General features: G+C 39.0%; 1 protein-coding gene across 39 annotated transcripts in view; it reads right to left on the bottom strand.

Annotated features, from left to right (window-relative positions):
- The window catches only part of LOC109859852 (calcium-activated potassium channel slowpoke), a 90,335-nt gene extending 71,406 nt beyond the window's left edge, over window positions 1–18,929 (bottom strand). For all 39 annotated transcript variants that reach the window (XM_020438478.1, XM_020438467.1, XM_020438483.1 and 36 more), the window contains exon 1: window positions 18,255–18,929. In XM_020438478.1, the coding sequence (XP_020294067.1) occupies window positions 18,255–18,560 (306 nt within the window). In that variant the 5' untranslated portion in view covers window positions 18,561–18,929. The remainder of the gene's footprint in view (window positions 1–18,254) is intronic.
- Between the last annotated feature and the right edge of the window lie 5,065 nt (window positions 18,930–23,994).

Here is a 23,994-nt window from a genome sequence, read left to right as displayed (position 1 = left end):
GGCGAACTTTTGGCAACAAGGAAAGACAGAAGTCGCATAGTATAAATAAAAGCGTTAATCGAATTAGAACGTAATGGCCCGTGATAATGTGCGGAATGCTGCAAAGTGTGTGTGTTCCCGGCCGTTATATCGCGAATCCATAAATTACCGGCGCTTGCCTAGTAAACACGCGAAAGTGTCAACTTCGATTTCCGGCAATTGGAAATGACCGAATTATAGGACCGACCCGGTCTGGCGCCTTCGCGTCCGGGGGAAGAGGTGAGAGGATAGGAGGGCAGAAACACGGAGAGAAACTGGAACACCCATCGGTAAGGTGAGCGAAGGAGGGCTAAGTTCTGGTATCGAAGAGTTTCTTCCGCTTTGATGGGTGACTCCGGATATGTGCGCGACAGAGAGAGATAGATAGAGAGAGCTACCTTGAGCCATCCCGGTTCGTACGTGATCCTCATGTTAGTCCGGTTCACGTTTCAACAAATCATCGTCCGCGAGCAGCGATACGTTTCATTGGTCCCGACACCGAATGATATTAAAGTGCCAAGTTGAGATCGGGGCACGTACGAAGTTGGCGGGAATTATGGAAGTAGGCTTATCGTACGGGCAGTTTCGCAATATAAAACGTGACAAATTTTCTTGATCGCACATTTCTTATAAACTGTTTTTTTTTTGTTACAAAAGATATCTCAAGGTCATCTTTAAGAAAGTTGTTTGATAAAGTGGTAAGTATGCAATGCTGAAGATACAACGGCACACAAATCGAAGAAATCGGCAAACAACGAAAAGATGAAACTCTTCCCTAATTTGGAATAATACATAGATGAATATCTATTTTTGAAATGGTAAACAAATTGAATTAACAATCAGAGACGATCTTGAAAACACTGTGAAAGATTGCCGTGTATATACGGAAAATTGATCGATTGGAAATTTATCTCTACATCATATTCAAGCGATATAATAGAATTAGTCTAACGAGAGAGAAAGAATATGTGCGTAAATATCACTGAAAATAAAATCTCCACTTGGTTCACAATTATAATAATAATAAAAAAAAGAAGATACAATTAAATATTATCGGACAAAAATACAATCGGACTCGATATACAATGATCCGAGGAAGTGGAAGATGGCGGAATGAAGGAAGAAGCTGATTTCGTTATGTAGGTCGGTCGCAGGGTCACTTGCTTGGACGTCGGCTAAAGGTTAAATTCCAATTATAGCATGCGGATAAATAGGCGGCTATCGTCCCGTATGAAACGATCTCTACCGTCGCGAGACGAACGCGCAAAAGAAGATACAGCGACTGTCAGCGAAACGAACTGCGAGCCGCATGTAGATAGATCTCTTCGCGAATTATCGCTACAATGGATCATTGTGACAATTTCAGTCTCAATAGCGAAGTACGTTTTATCTTGTGGCTTAAGTTTGTCTATCCATTTTTTTAATTAAACAACGATCTTTAGATTATATATTTTTACGAACACAAAGGCGTTTTAAAGAAAAAACATGTCGAAAAGCGTGCGAAAACAATTAAATCAAATCTTCGGTTAATATTTACTTAAACTCTTCGGATTCGTCTTTGCAGGGAAAAATCGCGATGAATCTATATAATTGCAAAAACCAGATTAACAGTGCTTGGATATATAAATAGTCCGATGCTGGAACTGGCGTTTCTCGAATTAACAGTTAAAAAGCACCTGAAGATGCAAATGCAATTGGATTCAGGAGCGCGCTAGGATTTGTATAAATCTTCTTTAATGAAATTCAAGCGCACGAAGTATTCCGAAGAAGAACGGCGAACGAAAGAAGAAGACAAAGAAAGATCTCTATAATTGTGAGAACGAATGTTAATCACAGATTCAATCGCAACTCACACTGTGTTACTTGCGTGGTAATTTTCTTGATTAAACATTTGCGACGTTATATTTCAGAATGGATATTGTATAATTGCTATTCTCAACTATGATTCATCACTTGAAATTCGCAGACATTTTATGTATTTATCTCAAAGACAAGGTCCGTGTGCGCGTATATATACACGAATGTATGTATATGTACAGACGTGTGTTTGGCAAATTGTTCAAAGGTCAAATGCCGATCGTGACAGACTCTACTAATTACGGCACGTATCTTGTCTGCCGCGAACTATATTTAACGACATTGTCAATGACTATCGATGTTCGAACACATCGAAATATATTAAAAATATTTTTGTTCTGTAAATAAAGTTCTCATATAAAAGACATTTACTTTCGTCTTTTGCACTGAATTAAAAACATATGTCGATAACTTTGCGCAAATAATTGATAAGTAGAAAACTGCACATTTAAATCACGAATAAATAAATTGAAGAGCGCTTCGATACGCGTATATATTTTTAAAAAAATTCGCTTTTGCTCGCGGAATATATACGTATTGATGAAATTAATATTTAGTACGTCTCTTTATAAGCCGGCTTTGTGCCAGGAAAATTAAATATAACTTTTCCGCGCTTTCGCATTTTCTCCAATATTGGCAGCTGAATTTCAGCGATCTGCAATATTATTGATTTTATTTTACCTCTTGCATATATTACTTTATCGAAAATTTATTACGATCATTGCGCGAACTATATTGTATACGATTCCGCGTTCAGTAGAAGAAGATTTTCATTTTCAAGTTTTTATTTCCGAAAGAAAACGGCACAACGTAAATAATATATAGAAGAAACGGAAACACGAAGGTGCTCCGCAAATCTCAAGAAATTATGCGAACTCATTACGCGAACGCGGTCGATTCAAGCACCACTGAATAATTCATTTTAATCGCGGACTCCAAATTTATCTCGCGTTTCTTGTAGCGGAAAATGCGGTGGACACGGAATGTACATTAAGATCGCATTATAATCACTTCTCTCGCGCTTGCGTTATTACACGCTATTTACGCGGCCGCTTGTGCGAATTAAAAGAACCGTGTGAATCGCGCACGTCTGTTATATGGAACTTTTTGCTACTCTTCTTACAAATTTGCTGCAACATTCTTCTTCGCGCGATAAAGTTACTTAAAAGCTACGAAAATCCACACGGACTACACATTCCACAATGAACAAACTTCTCCAACAAACTGACTGAACTCGCTACGAAAAAAAAAAAAGATACAAAAAGAGATCTAAAATAACGTATCGACCGTCATGTGAGTTTTAGTGCAGAGCTTTCAGCTTTCGAGAGAAGTTAACAATTAAGTGCACAGCGCGAGATGTGCATTTTCGATCAACTATACATATCTTCGACCAAGCTTCTGTTAAAATTAGAGGCTTCCGAGAGGATGTGAAAGACCATAAGCTACCAGCCAACCTTTGCGCGTTGTGGGCGCCTTTCTGTCTTCGGTGACCAAGTAACAACTCGAGTGCGAATAAACTGCAGACATGTCCACACACACACATACGACAGTGCATTCATGCACTTTCCAAGTGCAAATCGCGCGTATATATGTATTTGTGTATATATGCAGCCGTTGCGCATTATATGCACGTTCGTTTTGTCTCCGCGATACCATTATGGCGCCGTTTCCATTTACGACAACGTTACCAGGGATACAGACTGGTCTCCTTGAGTTCCTCCGCTGTACTCTCATCGGTTTAAGTTCCGCGTGTTAAGGTGTTGGCGTGCCGTTAAACGCATTACTACGCGTCGGGAAAAACGCGTCGGGAAAAACGCGTCGCGAGAGTCGCGTGTGTCTCTCGTCGCAATTCGTTTAAACGACCGCAATCCGAATGTACAACGTTTTCACAGAGTATTTCGCGATGGACAAAATGGTTCTCGAGAAGAGCTCGTGACTGTGGAGAGAATGTTACACGTGTGTAATGTTACGTAATTACACCAACTCTCTAGATCGAAAAAAAAAGCGTCAAAATTTAATAATACGCGCCAATGAAAATTGCGAGCGGATGCTAAACGATCGAATTGTGTGGCGAGGTGTAACGAGGACGCATTGTGTAACGCGCATAAAGCATCGGGAACGCGCGAAAGAGCAAAGCGTGTCATGGAACCGCGTACGTGATTATACAGCGTGTGTACGCGCGTTCTCTCGCGATGCCATGACAATATCGTATTATTGGTCGATAAGAAGTCGCAACGTTTTCATACCCAACGCCGACACTATTCGCGTCAGCCGACAGTATGTTCCGCGAGGGTTAAAATAGGTCTGAAGCGCGCGCTCGGCGAAGGACGAGAACGCGAACAACGAAGATGGAAACTTGATGGAAAGAAGAGCGCGATATTATGATTATTAATAGAGAAGTGTATCCCCCTTTGTTTATCCGCCATCGTCGCACACCCCGTGGCGAGTATAATCAAAACATCATTATGCGCAAAATTCGGTTCACCGGGATGCCGGACAAATTAGCGCGAAAATGGTCGGAAACAAATGGAAATGACAACCCGCAGCGCAAATTGGCTCAACTAGATTGGCTCTCCCGCTGACAAATACATATACGTACGGAGAGAACACTCCGTATTTCAATCCCCCTGGTTGATTAGCCAGTACTTATTCACTTGATATTTATACATGGCTCTTTTGTTCCCGCGCACGTGGGTAGCGAACGTAGGAGAATTGTGTTTATTTTCGATTCGTGCGCGTAGTAATGATTTGCACAAATTTAAAGACACGCAATCAAATTGAAAAAGGTAAAATGACGTCAGGCATTTGATTTAGACGGATTGCCTTGTACGTGAAAACACCCCTTTGCGCGTTCCTTGAAGTAAGTCAGGTGTTTGCTCACCAAACACTCGGTTGAAAATCATTTCGTCCATCTCGACAATTATTTCTCTCGAATTTCTATGAAAGCTCATTAAAATTAACAGGATGAAGTTTATCAACTTGAGGAGCTTAATTGTATGTTAGAAATAATATAATTTTTAACGACGTATTATTTCGTGATAAATTCATCGTTATTCAATCATTTACGCTTGAAAAAAAAATGTTCGAACATACTCAGCAGAATTTAATGGTAATATTATCTCGATAAATGTCGATCGATACGACTGTAATTATGGAAATACCGCGCACATCTCGTGTTTGAAGCATTCAGGTACCGCGAAGTCCCTCGAGATATAAGTACGTGTAAGCGCAGGACACGTATTTACGTTTATAATCCTCTTATCCTGCCCGTTGCCGCTCGTAATCCTCGCCTTTGTTCGTGTCAGGGCCGCGTGTTCTGCCCCTGCGATAATTAAGTCTCTCTTACTTCTAAAATTCATCACGCGCGCTTGTGTACTTGTTTCGCGCAAAACTTCACAAAGCGCGTCTCCTTTTGTGCTTCACAGGCATTTTATTTGATATACTTGTGACATCACATTTATTCTCTATAACTGAAGTTTCTTTCAAGCTGCTTGCGACATAGATATCGCGCGTAAAAAAAATCTAACGCACACATTATTTTCCTACCACACGATAAAAACCGCCGTCGGACAAAGTGCTCGTGTATCGAATATTCGATAAATAATTTTATCTATAAAGACCGCGTCAGTTCTCTTTAATGTTATCATGTGTCTGCGTAATATAATAAATCTATCCGATTACGCAAAGCAATTGACCAAATTTCCCGTCTTTGCAAAGAAAAAATACCGGAAACGGATTATCCATTGCGCGCACACGCATGCGTTTTCATCGTGGATAATCACTTTATATCGTATTAGAGTGTCTCGGATGTCGCTATTCGGCTATCCCGTTGTTCGTCGACAAATCCAATCGCATATGTGTGTATTTAACTGATTCGGCTACATTTGCAGCATTTACAGCGTGCGCCGCACATTGTATAATTACAAAACACCATTGCCGCACTAATACACGTCATCTAGTTTGCATGATGCGATATGATTGCTGGTCGCGACAAATATTCAAAACGCCGAGAATAATACAAAACACGCAATTCTGCGACTCTGACGACCTCAAAATTAATTATATGTAATTCGTGACCAATTTGAAGTCGAGTTTACATCGAAGAGAATTTTGAGACCGTAATTTTCTGCAACTTTTCATCGCAAAGGTAGCATTCGCCAGCAAATGTCTTAATTAAACGTAATGACATAATTAAGTCTCAAAACTCTAGCAAAAGTAAACCTCGTTTGAATTCTAATAAATTTTTTTTTATTTAAAACTTTTGAAACATGTGCTTAACTTTCCAATATATTCTTCATTTTTAACTACTTATTAATTTTTTGAATCTCGGTAGCCACTTTAATTAATAAAAAAATTTCGTTTGTGACCAGAAAAACTTTGGTCAAATTTCGATTAACAGAATGGTTTTGTCCTTGATATTTGAATTTGAAAAAACATAGCAAGACTTAAAAGTGCCGTAACCGTGTTACTTATGTAAATTAGAAAATTGTTTTTTTGTCAAAATTTAACATATAGATCCATTTAAAATATGCGAAAAGTGCAAAGCGCACCTTGACTGGCGCGTCGCTGAAATCACAATTGTCTGCCAGCGTTTCTCGTTGTCTGGGTTATATTTAATACCGCAGTCTGGGCCAAAAGTCACTAGCCTGAGTAATATTATTTCCGCGCATGCACACGCAAACATGCGCATTAAATAATGAAATGATCAAAGTAAAGAAGAAACTCTGAATGTGCGGATACGCGCCGTTATTACGCGGCGCCGAAGTAGTTCGGGTCCACAAAGTACCTGAAATCCGAATATATCTGAAATTCGGCTCCACAAAGATTGCTCCCTCTTCTTCTCTCTCTCTCTCTCTTGTATTGTACACCATCATCCGACCCTCCTAAATATAGTGAATTTCTCTGCGGTTTCCACGGTATGACTGTCACTCCCGGGAAAAACGGGATTATCTATCCCCTCGTTTCCCATCATGAATAATAACCCAATAGCATTAGGGTCTCGTGATATCGCCGTTCAACTATTCCGTCGGCCGTCGTTACCGTTGATTATCTAAAGCATTATCGGTCCCGACCGGCTCGTTTCGCTGCGGCTGTTTTGCGCTTGCTTGGAATATGCTCCAGGGAGTATCGCGATTTGCCCGAAAGAAAAAGAGAGAAAGAGAGAGAAGCAATCATCAGCTTCGCAACAAGATACGCTTGCATGCCGAAACCCTGAACACTATTTTGGCCCACGCGCGGACGCGAGAGAGATTGGCAACGAAGCGGGAACGAATCATCGATGATGGCGCAGCATCTTTGTCGGGCCCGAACGCTCGCGATGAAATTAGCGTGTGCGGGGTCGGCGGAATCATCGCGCCGGAACATCGTCGTCGTGGTAATCTTCGTCATTGCGCGTGTCTGTATAGAAAAGCATGTCTACAACCGTTCAAAGGCACCTTAGATAGTCGCGTTGCGACAGCCATTAGCACCGACAGCCACTGCTATTAGTGTTACGCGGACTTCTCGTTCGACGCCGCTCCTCACGTAACTGGACACATATATAGCTTCTTGTTTTGCGGAAATTCTCCAGCTCGGCTATTGCCGCCCGAAGGCTTTTGTCGTCGATGACGACGTAATGTCAGAAGATATTTGAGAAATGACTGCGATATATTTACCAAGCGTTATTTCATAACGTTGTAAAAAATAAAAAAATTTCTGATAACAAGAGAGAAAGAGAGAGATGCGCGTTATAATTTTTTCCTAATCTGTAAGTTTGCAAAATTATGCAACATTTATTACAATATCGCGAACCACCGCGTTACCGAGCTTTTTGCAATTATACAATATTGTCTCATGGTTATCGTGGCGATTAATTCGCAGCGCAGAAGCGGAGAAAAACCGACGCATATTGTTCCGCTCATGTGAATCTGGCTATTAAAAAAAAAAAAAGTAGAACAGCGTACCGGCGCGGTGCAAGCACATGGATTTCGCTTGTGAGCGACTAACGATGTATTAAATCACACCAGGCGAGTTCGATTCGATTTCGCGCATACTCCAATTTTACCTCGTTTTTGCAACGCGACGTACGTACAGCTGTGAATGACATCCCGCCTAAAAGGAGCAGCGAGCGAATTTAGAGCTCGAGTGTAATCAAGCAGGATGAAGCCGAGCAGTAAATTAAAAGTAGGTTTATGCGTGGATATCGATTAAAAGCGTTTCAACGTTTTTTTCTGGGAAAAAGGTCACATCGCCGACGGCAATAATTTGTCGTGGAAAAATTACCGGATTTTAAAAAGCCCCTGCCGATATTCGTGTATTTCTGTTTCCCTCATATATTTGTCATCGATTCGCGCGATGTTCAAACAAAGATCAAATAAATCCGAGATTATATCTGAGTTAGTGAATTCATTTAATTGTGCATGCGCTCGCAAATAGTTAAAAAATATATAGTAACATATTTCTTCATAATAACGACAGTGAATATAATATTTCACAACTTTCTATTATTCTTCCGCTACTAAAAAATACGCATTCGTATAAAACAACAACACGAATATTCAAGACGCAAATCCTGCGCAGTTTCACCACTCTTTGAAACACGATATCCTTATCTCTTCAAATCCTCCAAAACGCAATATCGCGGCTTCTCCGCGATACGGCAGAATTGTAAAACAGCGCAACCGGTATTCTTTCGTTGCTCGTTCATTTTGCGCGGGCACATATCGCGAAACCCCGAGCATTAACGTTGGCGACAATAAACGCGCGCGAGTATGTGTGTGTGTATATGAGCGCGTCGAGGGCTAATCCGCTTTTTACGATGCCATGCGTCTACTCCCGCGATAGTTTAAATTGTGGAAAAGCGCATGGAAATCCAATTTCGCGAGGCACCGGATATCACGTACAACAGCTGTAACCCAGTTTCGACGGACGGACGGACATGCGTCTTGGCGTGGGACGCGAATGAAGGTTGTTGTGTCACGATCTTCCGTCGTCTCTTCGACACCCCACTTTTTCTATCTCTCTCGTTTCTAATCTTTTTCTAGCCTTTCTTCTTCCGCTCTCCGTTTACGCGTCATTTCTTTCTCCGACCGATCGTCCGGCTTCTTCTCTTGACTCTCACGTAATTCCAGTAGATACTTCACTTCCAGACGACTCGAAAGAAAGAAAAGAGCCGTGGAAACCTCATTTCTTCTTCTGCGCCATGTACTTAGTTCGCTGATAGTTGTGTACATTCCAACTACTTTGCTACTTAGACGACGTTGCTACTTTGCCGCGATAGAAAAATAAACGCGAGTATCTTCGTGCTTTACTGACCTAGAGCGTTTCCCAAGATCGACAAGATTAAAAGAAGCGTATCTTTTGCGAACGTGTTTCTTACGTGTAAAAAATATCGTTCTTTTATGAAGAGAGAGTGAAGTTCGCACAAACATACATTATCAAAAATTATCATTACATAGGAATTTTCAATTATTTATTTTATGATCGTAATGGATTTTGCAGAAATTTGATAAATGTTAGTCCCGTTGTTCTCTCAAGCATTCTCATTATGTGCATTGTTCGCGCTCGTTAGGAATATTCGATTTGCCGCGCAATGAAGAAGTTAACTTAACTGGCAATCAACTCCTAAAGCGATAAAGTGTGAGTAGCGCTTACTTGAAAATCAATAAGGTTGTTTACTCAAGTTGTAGCGCATGAATAATACCCGCACGACACACATCCAACTTTCTACACGTTGAATATATTTTTATACAATATCACATCTTCTATCTAGCTAAAATCGGTTAACGTGTGTGTGTGTGTGTGTGTCACGCCGCGTTGAAATAACATCTGCAGTATTATCGTCACGGATGATCGATTTCGATCGATACGGAGACATCACGAGATGTTACAAATGTTTTCGCAATAAAAAGAGAATGAACATGACCAAGTAAAATCCAGATTTTCTGATTTTGAGAAGTTTGCAAGTAAAATAAAAAATTTAATAAACTTTCACTTTTGTTTTTACTTTTCTTCCTCCTCTGATATTAACATTTTGTCCGACAATAATTGCGACAATTTATAACACATTTATAACAATTTATAACACATTCGATTTATTGTGGGTCAGCGATATATTCATTCGCTGAACTCGCTCGACGGATCTGAATCCAATCTATACGTTTGTCTCGTCCAGCGGATGCCAAAAATTCGAAAGTCCGAGAGCGGGTCCGAAAGTTTAGCGCGTCACTTGACAGCTGCATAACGCAAGGTTGCGCGCATGCACGTGGATTATGATCTGCGTCTACGTATATTGCAAAGTGGGTTTAATTTTATATGCGCCTAGACGTCACGCTAGTCTCTCTAGACATTACGTTCTAACATTGGGAGGGCGTCGCCTCTTCCAGAAATTTAATGTACAGCAGATATTCGCCCGAAATTAGATCCGCTATTACGCGGGCATCTTATCAATAATTACCCATTTCCCTCGGATATGAGATCTACCCAGAATATATCCGAATGATAACGATTCCGACGCCGCTAACACGAGGGGTGGGGGAACCGATCCGCGCAATGTAATTCGAGAGCTAAACCTCTGAGTTTAACTCCCACGGTTAGTCGAAACAATTACGAGGCTTTCGCAGCTAATCCTGTTTCAACTTTCCGCTCACGTCGGAGAAATTGACTGCGCGCCATCGTTTATACATCTTGCCGCGAGCGGATTTAATGCGCCTCTAATGCAAAACCGCGCCATAAACGAAGCTAGATGAGTCACGAGACGTCCGACAAGACAGCACGTTCGCAACTTCGTAGAGATAAACAAAATTGTATTATAACGTCTAGTTTTAACGTATATTGGAAATAATACTTAATATAATAGGTAGATTTTTTTAAAGATAATAGGTAGATAATTCTAATAATAGATAGATTTTTCCAAGATTTTTCTAGTGGCAGAAAAACTACACGCTGATATACTCGCAATTTCACAGAAAGAGGAACAGTTTTGCGGTCGCGCTCTTTTTACATGTACAAAACGAATTATAGCCGGACTTCGTCCTTGCTTTGACAGGAATGGATAAATGTTCCCGTGAAAGTCCTCTTCTTCCCTTTCTCGCGCACGTTTCAGCAATTCTTTTCCGTATCTTCCTCTCTCGCTCTTCGTACCGACAGACGTTCCTCATTCGGCTTGAAAAAACTGCTTGGCCGGGCGGTTTCGTTTTGCGACACTTGGCGTATCGATCGCACCAGGTAGGTTGGTCATACTGAATTAAATATACCGACGAGTATCCTGGGGGTCGCGACGGATATTCAGTAACTCGATAAGTCCTAATGCGAGAAATAAGACTTGCGCCTCCGCGACTTACAACGTCACAATTGTGGCTTCGCGTTTCTTATCCGATTATAAAATAAAATGTACAAATGTTACATGCATACTGTTACCTACAATTTTTCACGAATCTTTTTATTTCAATGTTCAATTTCTATTTTATCCGACTTAATACGCGCGAGAATTGAAATGAAGGCGAAGATAAAAATTGGAAATTTTGAAAACTCCTAAAGAAACATTCTTTTCGATAAAATTATCAAAATAATAATCCAAGACAAATAAAATCGAATAACGATTAAAATTTTTAATGTAAATTTCGTATTCTTTTTATCAGTCTTTTATATCATTGTTTAAATCTACATAAAATACATTTTCTAATATAATAGTATAATATTTTATGACATGTAGTTAAACTAGAACAATTTCCAAATGAAGTTAAATATATTGTTACAAGATAATCTTGAAAAAGTTCTTTCTTATCAAAAATTAAAAAACATCCTAAGAATCAGTTTGTGATTCATTAATTCCCATCCGCGATCATCAATGGCTTTAGACTCTCTTTCTGAGTTTTATTGCTTTCATAAATTATGAACGTTTTAAAGATTCTTTTCGTGTAATATCGAGGCGCTTCGTGTCTGAAATTCTTCGATATCGACATGGCACTCCTTCCCTTCTCTCAGAAAACTTTGTATTAACTCGCCTGATAACTTCATCCTCTTGCGGAAAAAAGCTCGACGCTAAATTCCGACAAGTACATATACATATGTACATTTACATATATATATATATATATATATATATATATGTGTGTATATATATGGATATACACACACAGGTAAGTATCGATCGACGTATCTTTGTTGTGCTGAATTAAACATATCCGCGTCCGAGCGCGAGACATGAATTGTTCTGTAATTCGATGAGCGCGAGAAGTAAGACGGTGAAACACAAATTTGAGAAGCGATACACCGTCGGTTTTCAACCAAAGCAACAATGACGACATCTCGGCCGCATTACGTTGTATTTGTGCGCGCTGAAGCAACTTTTATCGCGAGTCACGTTATCTCCTGTCGACAGCGAAGGTAAATGTCAACGATGTTATTGACGACTAAAGTGCACCGACATGGCGACTGCGTTGAAACTCATCGCTTGTCCGTCGACACGCCGCGCGAAATACGAAAAATGTTTAACAACGAAGCAGAACAACGGGGCATTCACGCGATCGGGGAATGAATCATCCTCTTACTCTTCACGAATCGCGAATAAATAAATTCCAGCGTGATATTGTTAAGCTCTTCCCATTCTCTTATCTTCTCCCTTTTATTTTTTTCTTTTCAGTTTCTTTTTCTCCGCGTGCATTGTCCGCAATAATGTAGTTCATTCGCGATAGTGTAAGTAGAGTAGTGGTAGTAATGTCCCGACTTCTCCACGCTTCGTTACCCACTTTCATTGATAAAAGTAAGCGTACCAAATTGATACGAAGAGAAGCCGATTTCGCAAAATCGATTTGGACATCAAATCGGATTTGTATAATAATTGAAGAATGAACGTTGCAACAAATTGACCAATGTACACAATTAACTTTGATTTGGCTGTTGGATATAACACGAACACAAAGAATTCGCGCATCGTTGCGCGATGAATTCCACCGATATGAAGCGATTTACGTATTTAAATATTAATAATTCGACAAAACGACTAATGTAAATGAAAACAATGCTCAAAAAAGTTTAATAGGAGAAAACATTTTACAGAATATAAATTTTACAAAAATTATACTTTTATCGGTATTGCGGATAAAACATTAGTAATACAGATTTTTTTTAATCAAAAGAATGGAAATTCGAACATTCAGATAGAATCCTTCTACGAGCCATAGGATGACATTAGTTGTTCTGTTTCAAAGTATTGATGTATCGTGACCTACTATTCCATTTTCTTTGCAGAATATACCGTGCATGCATTTTAACAAGCAACAGTCTTTTAACAAGCAACATTGCGCGATGAATATTTGCGCCGTATCTTTCGATAACAGATATGTATCTATATTATCCGCGGTAGTCGGGCGCGAGCACATAACAAATCGAAATTTGTGTGCGTCAAATGCAATATGAAATACGTAATACAGACAATAGAACATGCTGAATTCTAAACTCAATTCTTATCGTTTATCTCCGCATCTGCAGCGAGATCTCAAGAATACAGATACGTTGCAGCCACATTTACAAAACAAAAAATAAGTTTCATCGTACGCTGATGCAAGTTCAAAACTAACTTTTCTTGTTATGCACTTTTGCAAGATAACGTAATAATAGTTTCCATTGTCAATTGTAACTCAATAAATTTTACATGCGCGATTAAACTAACATATTTTCGAATTATCGGAAGTAATCTGGGCCGCACATTGTTTGTCAAGAATCTTTGTGTCACCGTGCTGCACATTTGCATGTATAAAAAAGCGCTGAGAATAGAATAAACCAAAGTGGAACAAATTAGAGACGTTATGTTCACAAAAACTACACGCAGTCGTAAAGAATATGATATACAATTCATACGGCTATCCACCCATCCAGTCATTCGTTCAAGTTTTTTTCTCCGACACATGTACGTGCCGCAGCCCGGAAATATAAATTTTATTACAAATTCTTACTGCTGTATGCTCGTAGTCTCACTTGTGATCTCCGTGTGAGCGCGGCGAACTATCGGAGAAAGTCCAGTTAAAAAAGTTCTCTGCGTGCCGGTGTGACGCGCATCGAACGATGACGCGTGCAGAGTGCGACCGATGAGGTAAAAAGTTCGCGCGATCGGGGAATAGCTTAAATATTCGAGAAGTTCTTGGTTTCGAATCGCTCGAGCAAACCGACGCGGATGTACATGTTTTACGTTCCCCGTGAGAGTGTGTTCGAAAAACCAGATACGTTAAACAGAGAATCAACCGGACACTTTGTGTCGTCCGCAAAGCGTAATGAGATTTTGCATAAGAAAAGAAATTACATTCTTTTTATAGAGAATGTAAAAAAAAAAAATAAAAAAACAATACAACTCGAACCATTCGTTATAATTTCTCCGAGAGCAGTCGCATCTAAGACGGCGAGTCGTTTTCATAAATTCTACTTTATGTCTTTGTATTTTCTTGGGATTATTAAAATAAAGTTGAAAAAATTAAATGAAAAAAACACATGGAGAGGAAATACAATCTAGTCTCGTACGAATAAAATTCACAGTCATGAAGGTCGATACAAGTTCATTTGGAATAGCAACGTCGGAGTCAAAAATCATGCCAAAAGTAGTTTATGTCATGTGACAACTTACACGAATATATGTAACGCGCGACTTACAATTTATATTACTCGATTAGCATATGAATCGTAGTCACGATAGTCGCAAAGGAACTTGATTTTACTGCGAAATACTAAGGATTACGTCACGAAGTCCGTTGTCAATATTTTAATTTCGTACAAGAGATGTACATAAATTCTCTCAATTTCGTAAAAAAATAACATCGTACTGTTTCGCGAAAGTACAACAAAATATTTTATATATTATATATCAAACATTCCATTCTGTTCAACACACTGGCCATTTAATCTTCGCGATGATATTTTTGGTGATATTTTTGCTTCCGTGTAAAAATTAAAAATTTAATTACTTTCACAAACTTTATACTACTCGGCAAAGAAATATATTATTTTGTTTTTAAAGATTTCAATTTACAAGAGCGGCTTGACCTGTTTTCAGCTTTGCAGCTTTTTTATTTGCAACGTTTTTCTTTATGCGACGCTTGCAAATAAATTCCGGAAAGTGCAAATTGAAAAAGTTGAAACAACAATCAATATTATTTAATCAAATATTCATTGCCGAAGAAAATGCATTTGAGAAACAAAATGTTATTTTCTCTCTTTAACAAATCTAGCGTTAAGTCGAAACGAATTGTCTTTATGATATTATCTTTGTGGTACAACTATGCTACCCGAACTACGTGGAACAAACTTCACCAAAGAGACTATAATGTAAAATGTTACAGAGACTCGCTAAACAGCGTGAAACTTGTGTATAGTATTCGGCCGCATAGGCTTTGTCGCAAAGTGGTAATAGTCAGCGTGCCGTCAGACGGAATCGATCGCTAATTGATCTTTGAACGTGCACGATAATTATCCTGATATTTATATAAGTATCATCTGTAATAAGACTAAAATTGTTTGCATACATGTGTATATACATTAAATTTACAAAATTAAAGAGGTATTAAAGTATAATACGAGACACTCGTTAAATAAACAATAATACGAGAGGTCAAATCGAGTCAAAAATATATTGATGTATTTACATAAAAGTGATCATGTGTACAGAAAATTGCGAAACGTTTCGAGTTCTTACGTCAGTCTTTATCAGTCACAATTGGTTTACGTATAAAAATAAGAAAATACAAATAATAAAAAAATTAGAGTGTGGATGCAAAGTTGATTAAAGTTTATCGTAGGACGTGCGCTCCAATTATAGAAAGATTAGTCATACGTTACATGAAAAGAGACCACAGGGTTATCTGTGAGAGTTAAAATGTTGTAAAGTTGTAATGTGTAAAAAAATGCAGATAATATTGACGCAAATATGTGATCACTTTTATGTAAATGCATCAATGTATTTTTGGCTCGATTTGATCTTTCGTATTCGTATTAAAGTACTTAGAAATTGTTGATTTTTTTAGCTTCTTGAAAATCTGTGTATCTCTGATAATATAAAAAAAAACTCGAGAAATATGCTAGCGTATATACTGTTTTGATAGATAAAGATTGTGAATTCTTGAACAATGTAATCTGCTTCCGAAAAAAATTGCAATTAAGTGATTAAGATCAGCAGAAAATCAGGCCGGAGTTGAAGAATAGATTTTTGGATTAGAGATTATCTGTTTGCGTGAATGATGACTCTCGCCGATTTCAGACTTCGATCGCAAGATTATAATCTGGTCACTAGACGGGCCACGCGAACTGTTTAGCATAGAGAATACCGAAGCTGGTTTCGCCGATATCCTCATCAATAAACCTTACTATCGAAGCGCCCCTTGCTTTATTGGTTCCCGCGATTGAAATTCGAGATAGGGAAATATAGCAAAGCTTCCCTATTATCCGTAGCCGGAATATAATTGCTATCCGTCGAACTTTGCGATTCGATCTCGCATGGCCAAATGCAATCTGTCGTCTGACTCAGCCTCTACGAGAAAAACCAAGTTCCCGCAAGGGCACACATCGATATGCCCCGAGTCGTTAAAAAATGCGGAACAAGCAGAAGATCTCTCTCTCTCTCTCTCTCTATCGAGCGTCATCCTTAGACTTTTTTCCTTATATCGAATAGAAGAGATTCAAGAGAAGCCGTGTTACGCTCCCACGTCGTAACCTCCGTGAAAACTATTTCCACATAACATTGCGAACGTAAATCGCGCCACCTTTCCGATTTATGCCCCCGGAGACGAGGATCCCTTGCCTGGTTGGCTATAAAATTTGAATAAAGCTATCCGCGAATTGGGCGCAGGCTTCCCTCTCGACTTGACGCACTCAACCGAGAGCAGAGGCGAGAATGTAAGAAACGTTCTTTGGAGATGCAAGAAGATGGCCAAAAGAGGATAGCGCGCTCTCTCTCTCTCTCTCTCTCTGTCTCTTTCTGTGTGTGTGTGTGTGTGTGTGTGTACAAACTCAAAGAGGAATCCTATTTGCCTCGAAAAGAACGCTTCGTCGAGATTAAGCTGAAAGACGGGGGGAAAAGAATGTACAGATCGCGAAACAATGGCGACGGAAACGCACTTGTCGGGTGAAACACGCACTGCGTAGAAACCACCCCTCTCTACTTCGGGACGGACGTCGTCATGGTTCCACGAACGAAAACTGGGTCACCGGCCACGTACACGATTCTCTCGCGTACGAGCTCGAGGCCAGAAGTCTCGTGTGCGCGCACGCGCGCGTACACGTGTAAGTGGCCGCGAGTTTACGTGTATACACGTTTCGCCACCAGTTTCTCACCCTGTGGCACGTCCGGAACGCGCGTCGCCAATCTTCGTATGTCCCGGTGAAGGGCACCGCGGCGCGTGGTACGAATTCGGAACGCGAAAGAAAGTAAGATTTAACTCCTCTTTCTGTGTGCAAAATTTCTGCCGTTGTGATATATCGCGTTGAAACAGAGATTGTTATATCGAGATCGAAACTTTAGAAACTAAATTAGAATTTAAACGACAGTTTAATGCTTCAACTCGAATTTTCGGTAATGGCGTCTTTCGTGACTGGCACGAATCCGCACGAAGTAATTTTAATCTCTATATCCTTCTTCTCTCCCGTTCTACCGTCTTTACCCTTCTTTCCGCGCATTCAAAGGAATTTCTTTGAAACGGGCTCCTTACTTTCTTTAACGTACGACCTATTTAACGGAATCGCATCTGGAAGCTCGATCACGAATCAAAGTTAAGGGTATCGCGGCGAAAGAAGTTCAGGCTTGATAAATGCATAGCTTTACTGCAGACTTAAAATTTTTCATATTTTTATGTTCGAAATCTTTTCTTGGTAATTAGCGAGTGCTAGTTTAAAATAACTCGCGAATGTACTCTCATATTGTAAATTCTCATTGTCATATCGAACTCTCTGAGCAACTTCGAATTGTATAACAGAATATACATTGCAAATTGCAACACTACTTTATATCGAATATTCATAAACATAAATATAACATACTTGAGATGTATAGTTTAATCCATTAATCCGCATAATTAATATAAAATTAGCGCGCGTAAAAGCTAAAAATTTAATATAAACAATACAGACACGTTATTATTTTCAACTGTGTCGTCAATATAAGTAATCAATATCGCGGTAATATTTAATAAAGTTGACTCATAGAGATAAAGAGTGCATGTGCAATATAGGTCAGGTTTCACTAAGTGTGTGTGTGTGTGTGTGCGACTCAATTTACATCTCTTTTAAAATCGATAGTCTTATTTTTAAAAAATAACAAACTGTAAACATTATGTGGTAGATTTGTGCGCTGCTGCTTTCCAGCGTCTCTGCTTCGTATATCGCGGTAATAATCGGTTCGATGTACGATTGAAAATACTCACCAGAATACGTCCAGTGGTGGTTTGTCCGGAAATCAACTCGCCGGCCCAGTCCTTGGCCTCGGTCATAAAAGTCCCCTCGAACTCCTTGCCCTGGCGGGCCGTCTTCTGCTCCTTCTGCTTCGGGTCATTTGGGCAAACCTCCGGTTCCTTGCGACAGCAGAGGAAGGCGAACGCGCGCCAGAGGAGCACTATCAGCAGCCCGGCGAGGAAGGTGAAGATGCTCGACAGCAGGAAGCACCACCATTTCCGGTCCTTGAGGCAGTCGTCTATAACCGGGGGCTGCTCGGTCATCCATTCGGTCGTCATCCCGGCGGATCTCTGCTGCCCCCGGGTCACACATTCACCGGCGGCTATCACAATCAGCGGCAGCTGCGGCAGCTAGTAGGGCGCACTTTATGCGCTTCATAATTTCGCGCCGCCCGCGGGAGTGCGCGACGCGCTATCGAGGACCCGTTGCAAAGGATCCGCGTCCTCGCGGTACCAGCAGCCACAAGCGTTTGTCAGCGCGCGCTCGCTGGAGAAAATCCTGCTGATCTTTCTTTTCTCTTCCTCTTTTTACCCTTTTTCTCCCTTTACCCCACACCCGCTTCGAATCTTATCGTTCTCTCTCACTCACTCACTCACTCACTCTTTCTCTCCCTCTCTCTCTCTCTCTCTCTCTCTCTCTCTCTCTCCCTCTCTGCCGTACCACTCTTGCTCTCTCAACCCTCTCCCTCTCACCCCCTCGCACTCTCCCTTTTTCTCTATCTTTTGATCACCTTCTCACACTGGTTTCTTTTGCTATATTATGTCTGTATTATTCGTTCGGAGGATGTTTTCTCCCTGTTCGTGAGAATCTTTTTGTCGAAAATCACTCGATCACTGTCGTCTTGACGACACACTGTCCGACCGAGAACTCGCTCTACTCCCTCAATACGAATTTAATCCGACGTGAACGCGCACGTCGATGTTTCCGCTGAGTGCACGAGCACCACCGCTCCGAATTCGGTGTCCTTGTCCTTGGTGAACGTGTTTCGTTTTCTATCCTCGCAGCTACCACCACGTAATCGGCCGTGATTCCATTCTGGTGGATACGAGAAATCGCGGCCCGTTTTCATCACGTTCGGCGGCAGCAGCTGCCGCCGCCGTTGATGTGTCACAAATAACGGTCTCAGTCACCGAGGCAAGTCGGAGCAACAGAAAACAACAGAAAAAACATTGACACCACTACCGCGTGTTACATACGCGCGCGCGTACGAATACACAAGTGCGCGACAGATATTTTCGTTTTTCTTTTCCCCCTTCCCCGCTTCTTATTTTTCACCCGTGTATTTATTCATGCGTATATATTTATGTACCTATTTTCTTATTTTGTTTTCGTTTTCTAATATAAGTATACACACACATATGAATAGGATGTAACCGTAGGTGAAACGCGTAAGCTCGCAAGCGAAACGCGAGCGGAATGCGCGACGGCGACGATGCGGATGACTATTTTTCTCTATCTGTGACCGCACGCCCGCTCCTCTTAACCTAATCGGCTGTGCACTACCGACTACGGCGACGACGACGGCGACGACGACGACGACGACGAGGACGACCGAGTGTCCCGACCATACCACTGCTCCGCAGCAATCAATACGCAACAATGAACCGGGACCAATAAGCTCGGAGCTTTTCCTGACGTAGACGCACGCTCTCTCCCTACTAGCTTATCCCCCACTATTCCGCACGCGGCCAAATTAGTACAGGCGGAAAACGCGCGGTGGCGCCTCGCGTGTCGCGGCAGCGGCTGCGCCAAAACGGGCATTACTACTTCGAGGATGCAAGGGTTGTTGCGTAAACCTTGATAATATATATTGCTCATATATTTTTGATAATATATATTGCTCATATATTTTTGCAATTATTTTATCTTTTTATAAAAAAAGATAAAAGAATTTTATTTGTATCCTATTATTGAATTTATCTTAAAATTTTGATATTTACAATGTAATCTGAAATTTTGTTATTTATAAAAGCATTAAAATGGAAACATTATTATTGAATAACTTATTCACATTGTTCAATTTTAATGTTATGAAAAATTACTGTTGAGAAAACATATCAGAAAAGTTTGAAACAGAACTTGTCAATATAGATATTAGCCGCAAGCAAACATCAACTGTATATTTCTCTGAAGTCTGAGAACGATCGCATTTTATGTGCTTTCGAGCGCCGCGAAGTTTTGTGAATATGAACTACATAATCATTCACGAACTAGTGAATAAAACCAGAATAAACTTTTGATAAGAACAGCCACGAGCGTACTTTATGCGTTTCTGTCTTTGAGCGCCACAATATACACGTTTGTGGACATGAACTATTTGTTCAAGAATCAATCCGATAGATAAAATGTCCACAATGATTTATTTGGTTCTGTTCCGTACTATGTAAACAAATAGTATGCAAAATATCTAAGTATACTCATTCGTTTATCTATAATCTAACTATTAATTTATAAGTTATTATCCTTATAATTTGGTTAGACTAATCCCCGCACAAATCTAGCACAAAGTTACAAATGTTTTTATCTTTTTTAATTAACTTGAGTGATTCTCTCTTAATTACTGTAAAAGTTTAGCAAGCAGAATTCCTAACAATCGTAATGTAACTACAAAGCAAGATAGAATGAACTCACAATCAGGTATTTTTTTTAGATCATTATTTCTTGCCATTATTTTCTTGTTTTTTTTTTTTTAATTACACTTGTTACGTTATATTGATATTCATATATTTACTACACACAATCATACATATTCAATTAAAATTTGTGCGAATAAGTATATACATTGTATATACATCTTACATATATTAAGTATATACATCTTATTTTTATGAAGTATATCTTATCTTTGTTTTATTGTTTTGAATAAATAGCGCACAGACACGTTGAAAATGATAATTTTTAATAAAATACGTATGTTACATATTGCGTTATTATGTAAATACGTGAATAAAGACTGCAGTAAATAGTGACACTCTCAAATTATACGTAAACAAGCAAAACTACTTTTACAATGTTTTCCGATATTTTTAAAATAATACTACAAAATACAAAATATGTGATATTTCGAAAAACTTATCTTTTCAAAAAAGGTAGGAACAGACGCCAAGTACATGCACAACACGTATTATATTTCAATTAATAAATTAAAAAATATATATGCAGAAGGGCCGATATGGAGTCAAATACTAGGTGTTGATGTATGAACAAAAATCTTTATTTAAACATGCCAAACGTTTCGACTCTTGGTTTGAGTCATCTTCAGTGGCATACAAAAAAATCTACATAAGTATATTAATATAAAAACTTTACAAAAATCAAAGAAGCAGTACAGAAAAGATACAAAGCAATAATTACAACTCACCATTAAGAAAAAGATAGGCAGTACATCACCTTGCAATAAGGAAGAAATATCAAATAATTAGTTGATATTCGTCACAGTGTTTCGAAAACCAAGAATGTCCTCTTTTTACGTCTCAAGTTAGATAGTACACAAGAAACATAAACTACACAACTGATGTACAGCCTTTACAAAAAAAGTTCGGATATATAAGTACTTGTTCCCCACCACAATAACAATAATAAAGTCTTTAAAGATGAACCATCACTTCGATTTGTATATTTCCAGAAACGAGACATAAGGTTTTAATTGCTCAGTATCTGACATAATATTAATCGCATTAGTTTGCAGCTTAATTTGAATCATTTCGGAAATTAATCGTTTATTATAATGGTTTTCACGATCCATAATACGTACATTATTCCAATTAAAATCATGCCCTGTCTGAAGGCGATGTTCAGTAACAACAGATGGATCTAAATGTTTTTGATTGATTTGATTCTTGTGTTCAGTACTTCTGGTTTTTAATTTCCTCTTGGTCTGGCCCACATAAGAAGCATTGCAAGAAGTGCACTCAAGACAGTAAACTAAATTCTCTTATTTTGTTCTTTCTTTAAGGGATCTTTAATTGCTTTAATAAATNTGTCAAGTTTGTTAATACTACGGAAAGCAAGGGATACATCAACTAAAGATTTTATTCACCTTGACATAGAGTCGGTGAGATTATTAATGTAAGGCATCACAAAGAACGACTTCTTTTTATCTTGAGTGTCAATTGAGTTAACTGTTAAATTTATAATTTCGTTGTTATATTTCTTATTAATTAAAAATTTGATTCTATTATTAATAATTTTAAAAATGAACTGTAAAGGATAATTGTTGATAATTAAAATTCTAATGATAAAGACGAGATTCTTGGTGTGAAACTGTGGATAGGACAGTGTAAAAATTTTGTCTACTAAGCAGATAATAGTCCCAATTTTTTGTGAGGTAGGATNCATAGACAAAAAGTTCAAATATCTACCTGAGAAGGTTTCTTTGTGATGCCAGTCAAACAAGATTAAATTGTGCTTGTCAACAATCAATTTTACGTCTAGAAAATTTAAAGTGTCATCAATCTGAGTCTCCATCGTGAACTGCAATCTATTGTTATAACTATTAAACAAAGACAAAAGTCCCGACAAAGAATCAGAAGGAGCCGTTAAAATCAGATCATCTACGTATCTGTAATAAAAAGAAGGGGAAAAAAATAGTTTTTTAAAAATTGATATCTCGAGGTCCTGCATGACAATATCCGCTATAATCGGAGATAAAGGTGATCCCATAGGTACACCAAAAGACTGTTTATAAATTTGGTCATCGAATAAAAAATATGTGGAAGAAAGAACAAATTCAATGGCAGAGAGAAATTCATCAAGAGGAATTTTAGTGTGATTTCTAATGAATTTCCACCTAATTTTTATGCTTTTTAAAGCCAAATCAATCGGAACATTAGTATACAAAGATATCACGTCCAAAGACAAAAGAATGTGACCGCGCTGCAGATCAATTTTATTAATTTTGTTCACAAAATCTGAACTATTATTAATATGGCTCTTGGCAGTAGGAATGTTTGTGTACAAAATTTTGTGTAGAAATTCCGCAAATGAATGTAAAGGACTGCCAATAGAAGACACGATTATTCTGTAAGGATTACCTGGCTTACGGATTTTAGGAATTCCATACGCTCTCGGAAGATTGCCATCACTCGATCTCATCATTTTAAAACTCAGATCACTAATATACTCTTTTGAAACCCATTTTTTTAAAAAACCGTTTAAAGTGTCCTCCATAGATTTAATGGGATTCTTTTTATTTTTATATATGTGGAGGTATCATCAAGCATATTATTGATCTTCTGAATGTAATCGTGTTTGTCTACAGCGACCGTCACACTGCTCTTGTCAGCACGTGTAAAGACAATTTCTGGGTGATGCTTTTGGAAAATTTTGACCTGTTTATATCTGATTAACAATTTATCATGTGTGTCACTGATAATAGGTGTCGAACTCAATGAATTAGTCAATCTGGGAATGAAAAAGGAACGCAAAGATTCCACAGTTTTTTTATCAAAAAATCTCAAATTATTTTCAACCTCTTTCACAACTTCAACTAGATTTCTTTTATTCGAGATCGGGAGACTGAAGTTGCCACCCAGTTGTAAAAGTGAGATCAAGAGGCACGGTACTGCCTCGCGCCAAGTTTCACGCGCAACGAAGTTGCGCTCGAACTGCGCGAGCACACCGTGCCTATTATACGCGAGATTCATGCAAAATAGAAGTGGGAAGATTTTCTCAAGGCAATATCTAAGTAACGACTGAACCGATCAATTTCGT

Source organism: Pseudomyrmex gracilis, unplaced genomic scaffold (genome assembly GCF_002006095.1).
Source record: "Pseudomyrmex gracilis isolate BER0280 unplaced genomic scaffold, ASM200609v1 scaffold_294, whole genome shotgun sequence".
Taxonomy (NCBI): Eukaryota; Metazoa; Arthropoda; class Insecta; order Hymenoptera; family Formicidae; genus Pseudomyrmex; species Pseudomyrmex gracilis.
The sequence above is the reverse complement of the archived record's forward strand: the minus strand, read 5'-3'. Positions and strand labels throughout refer to the sequence as shown.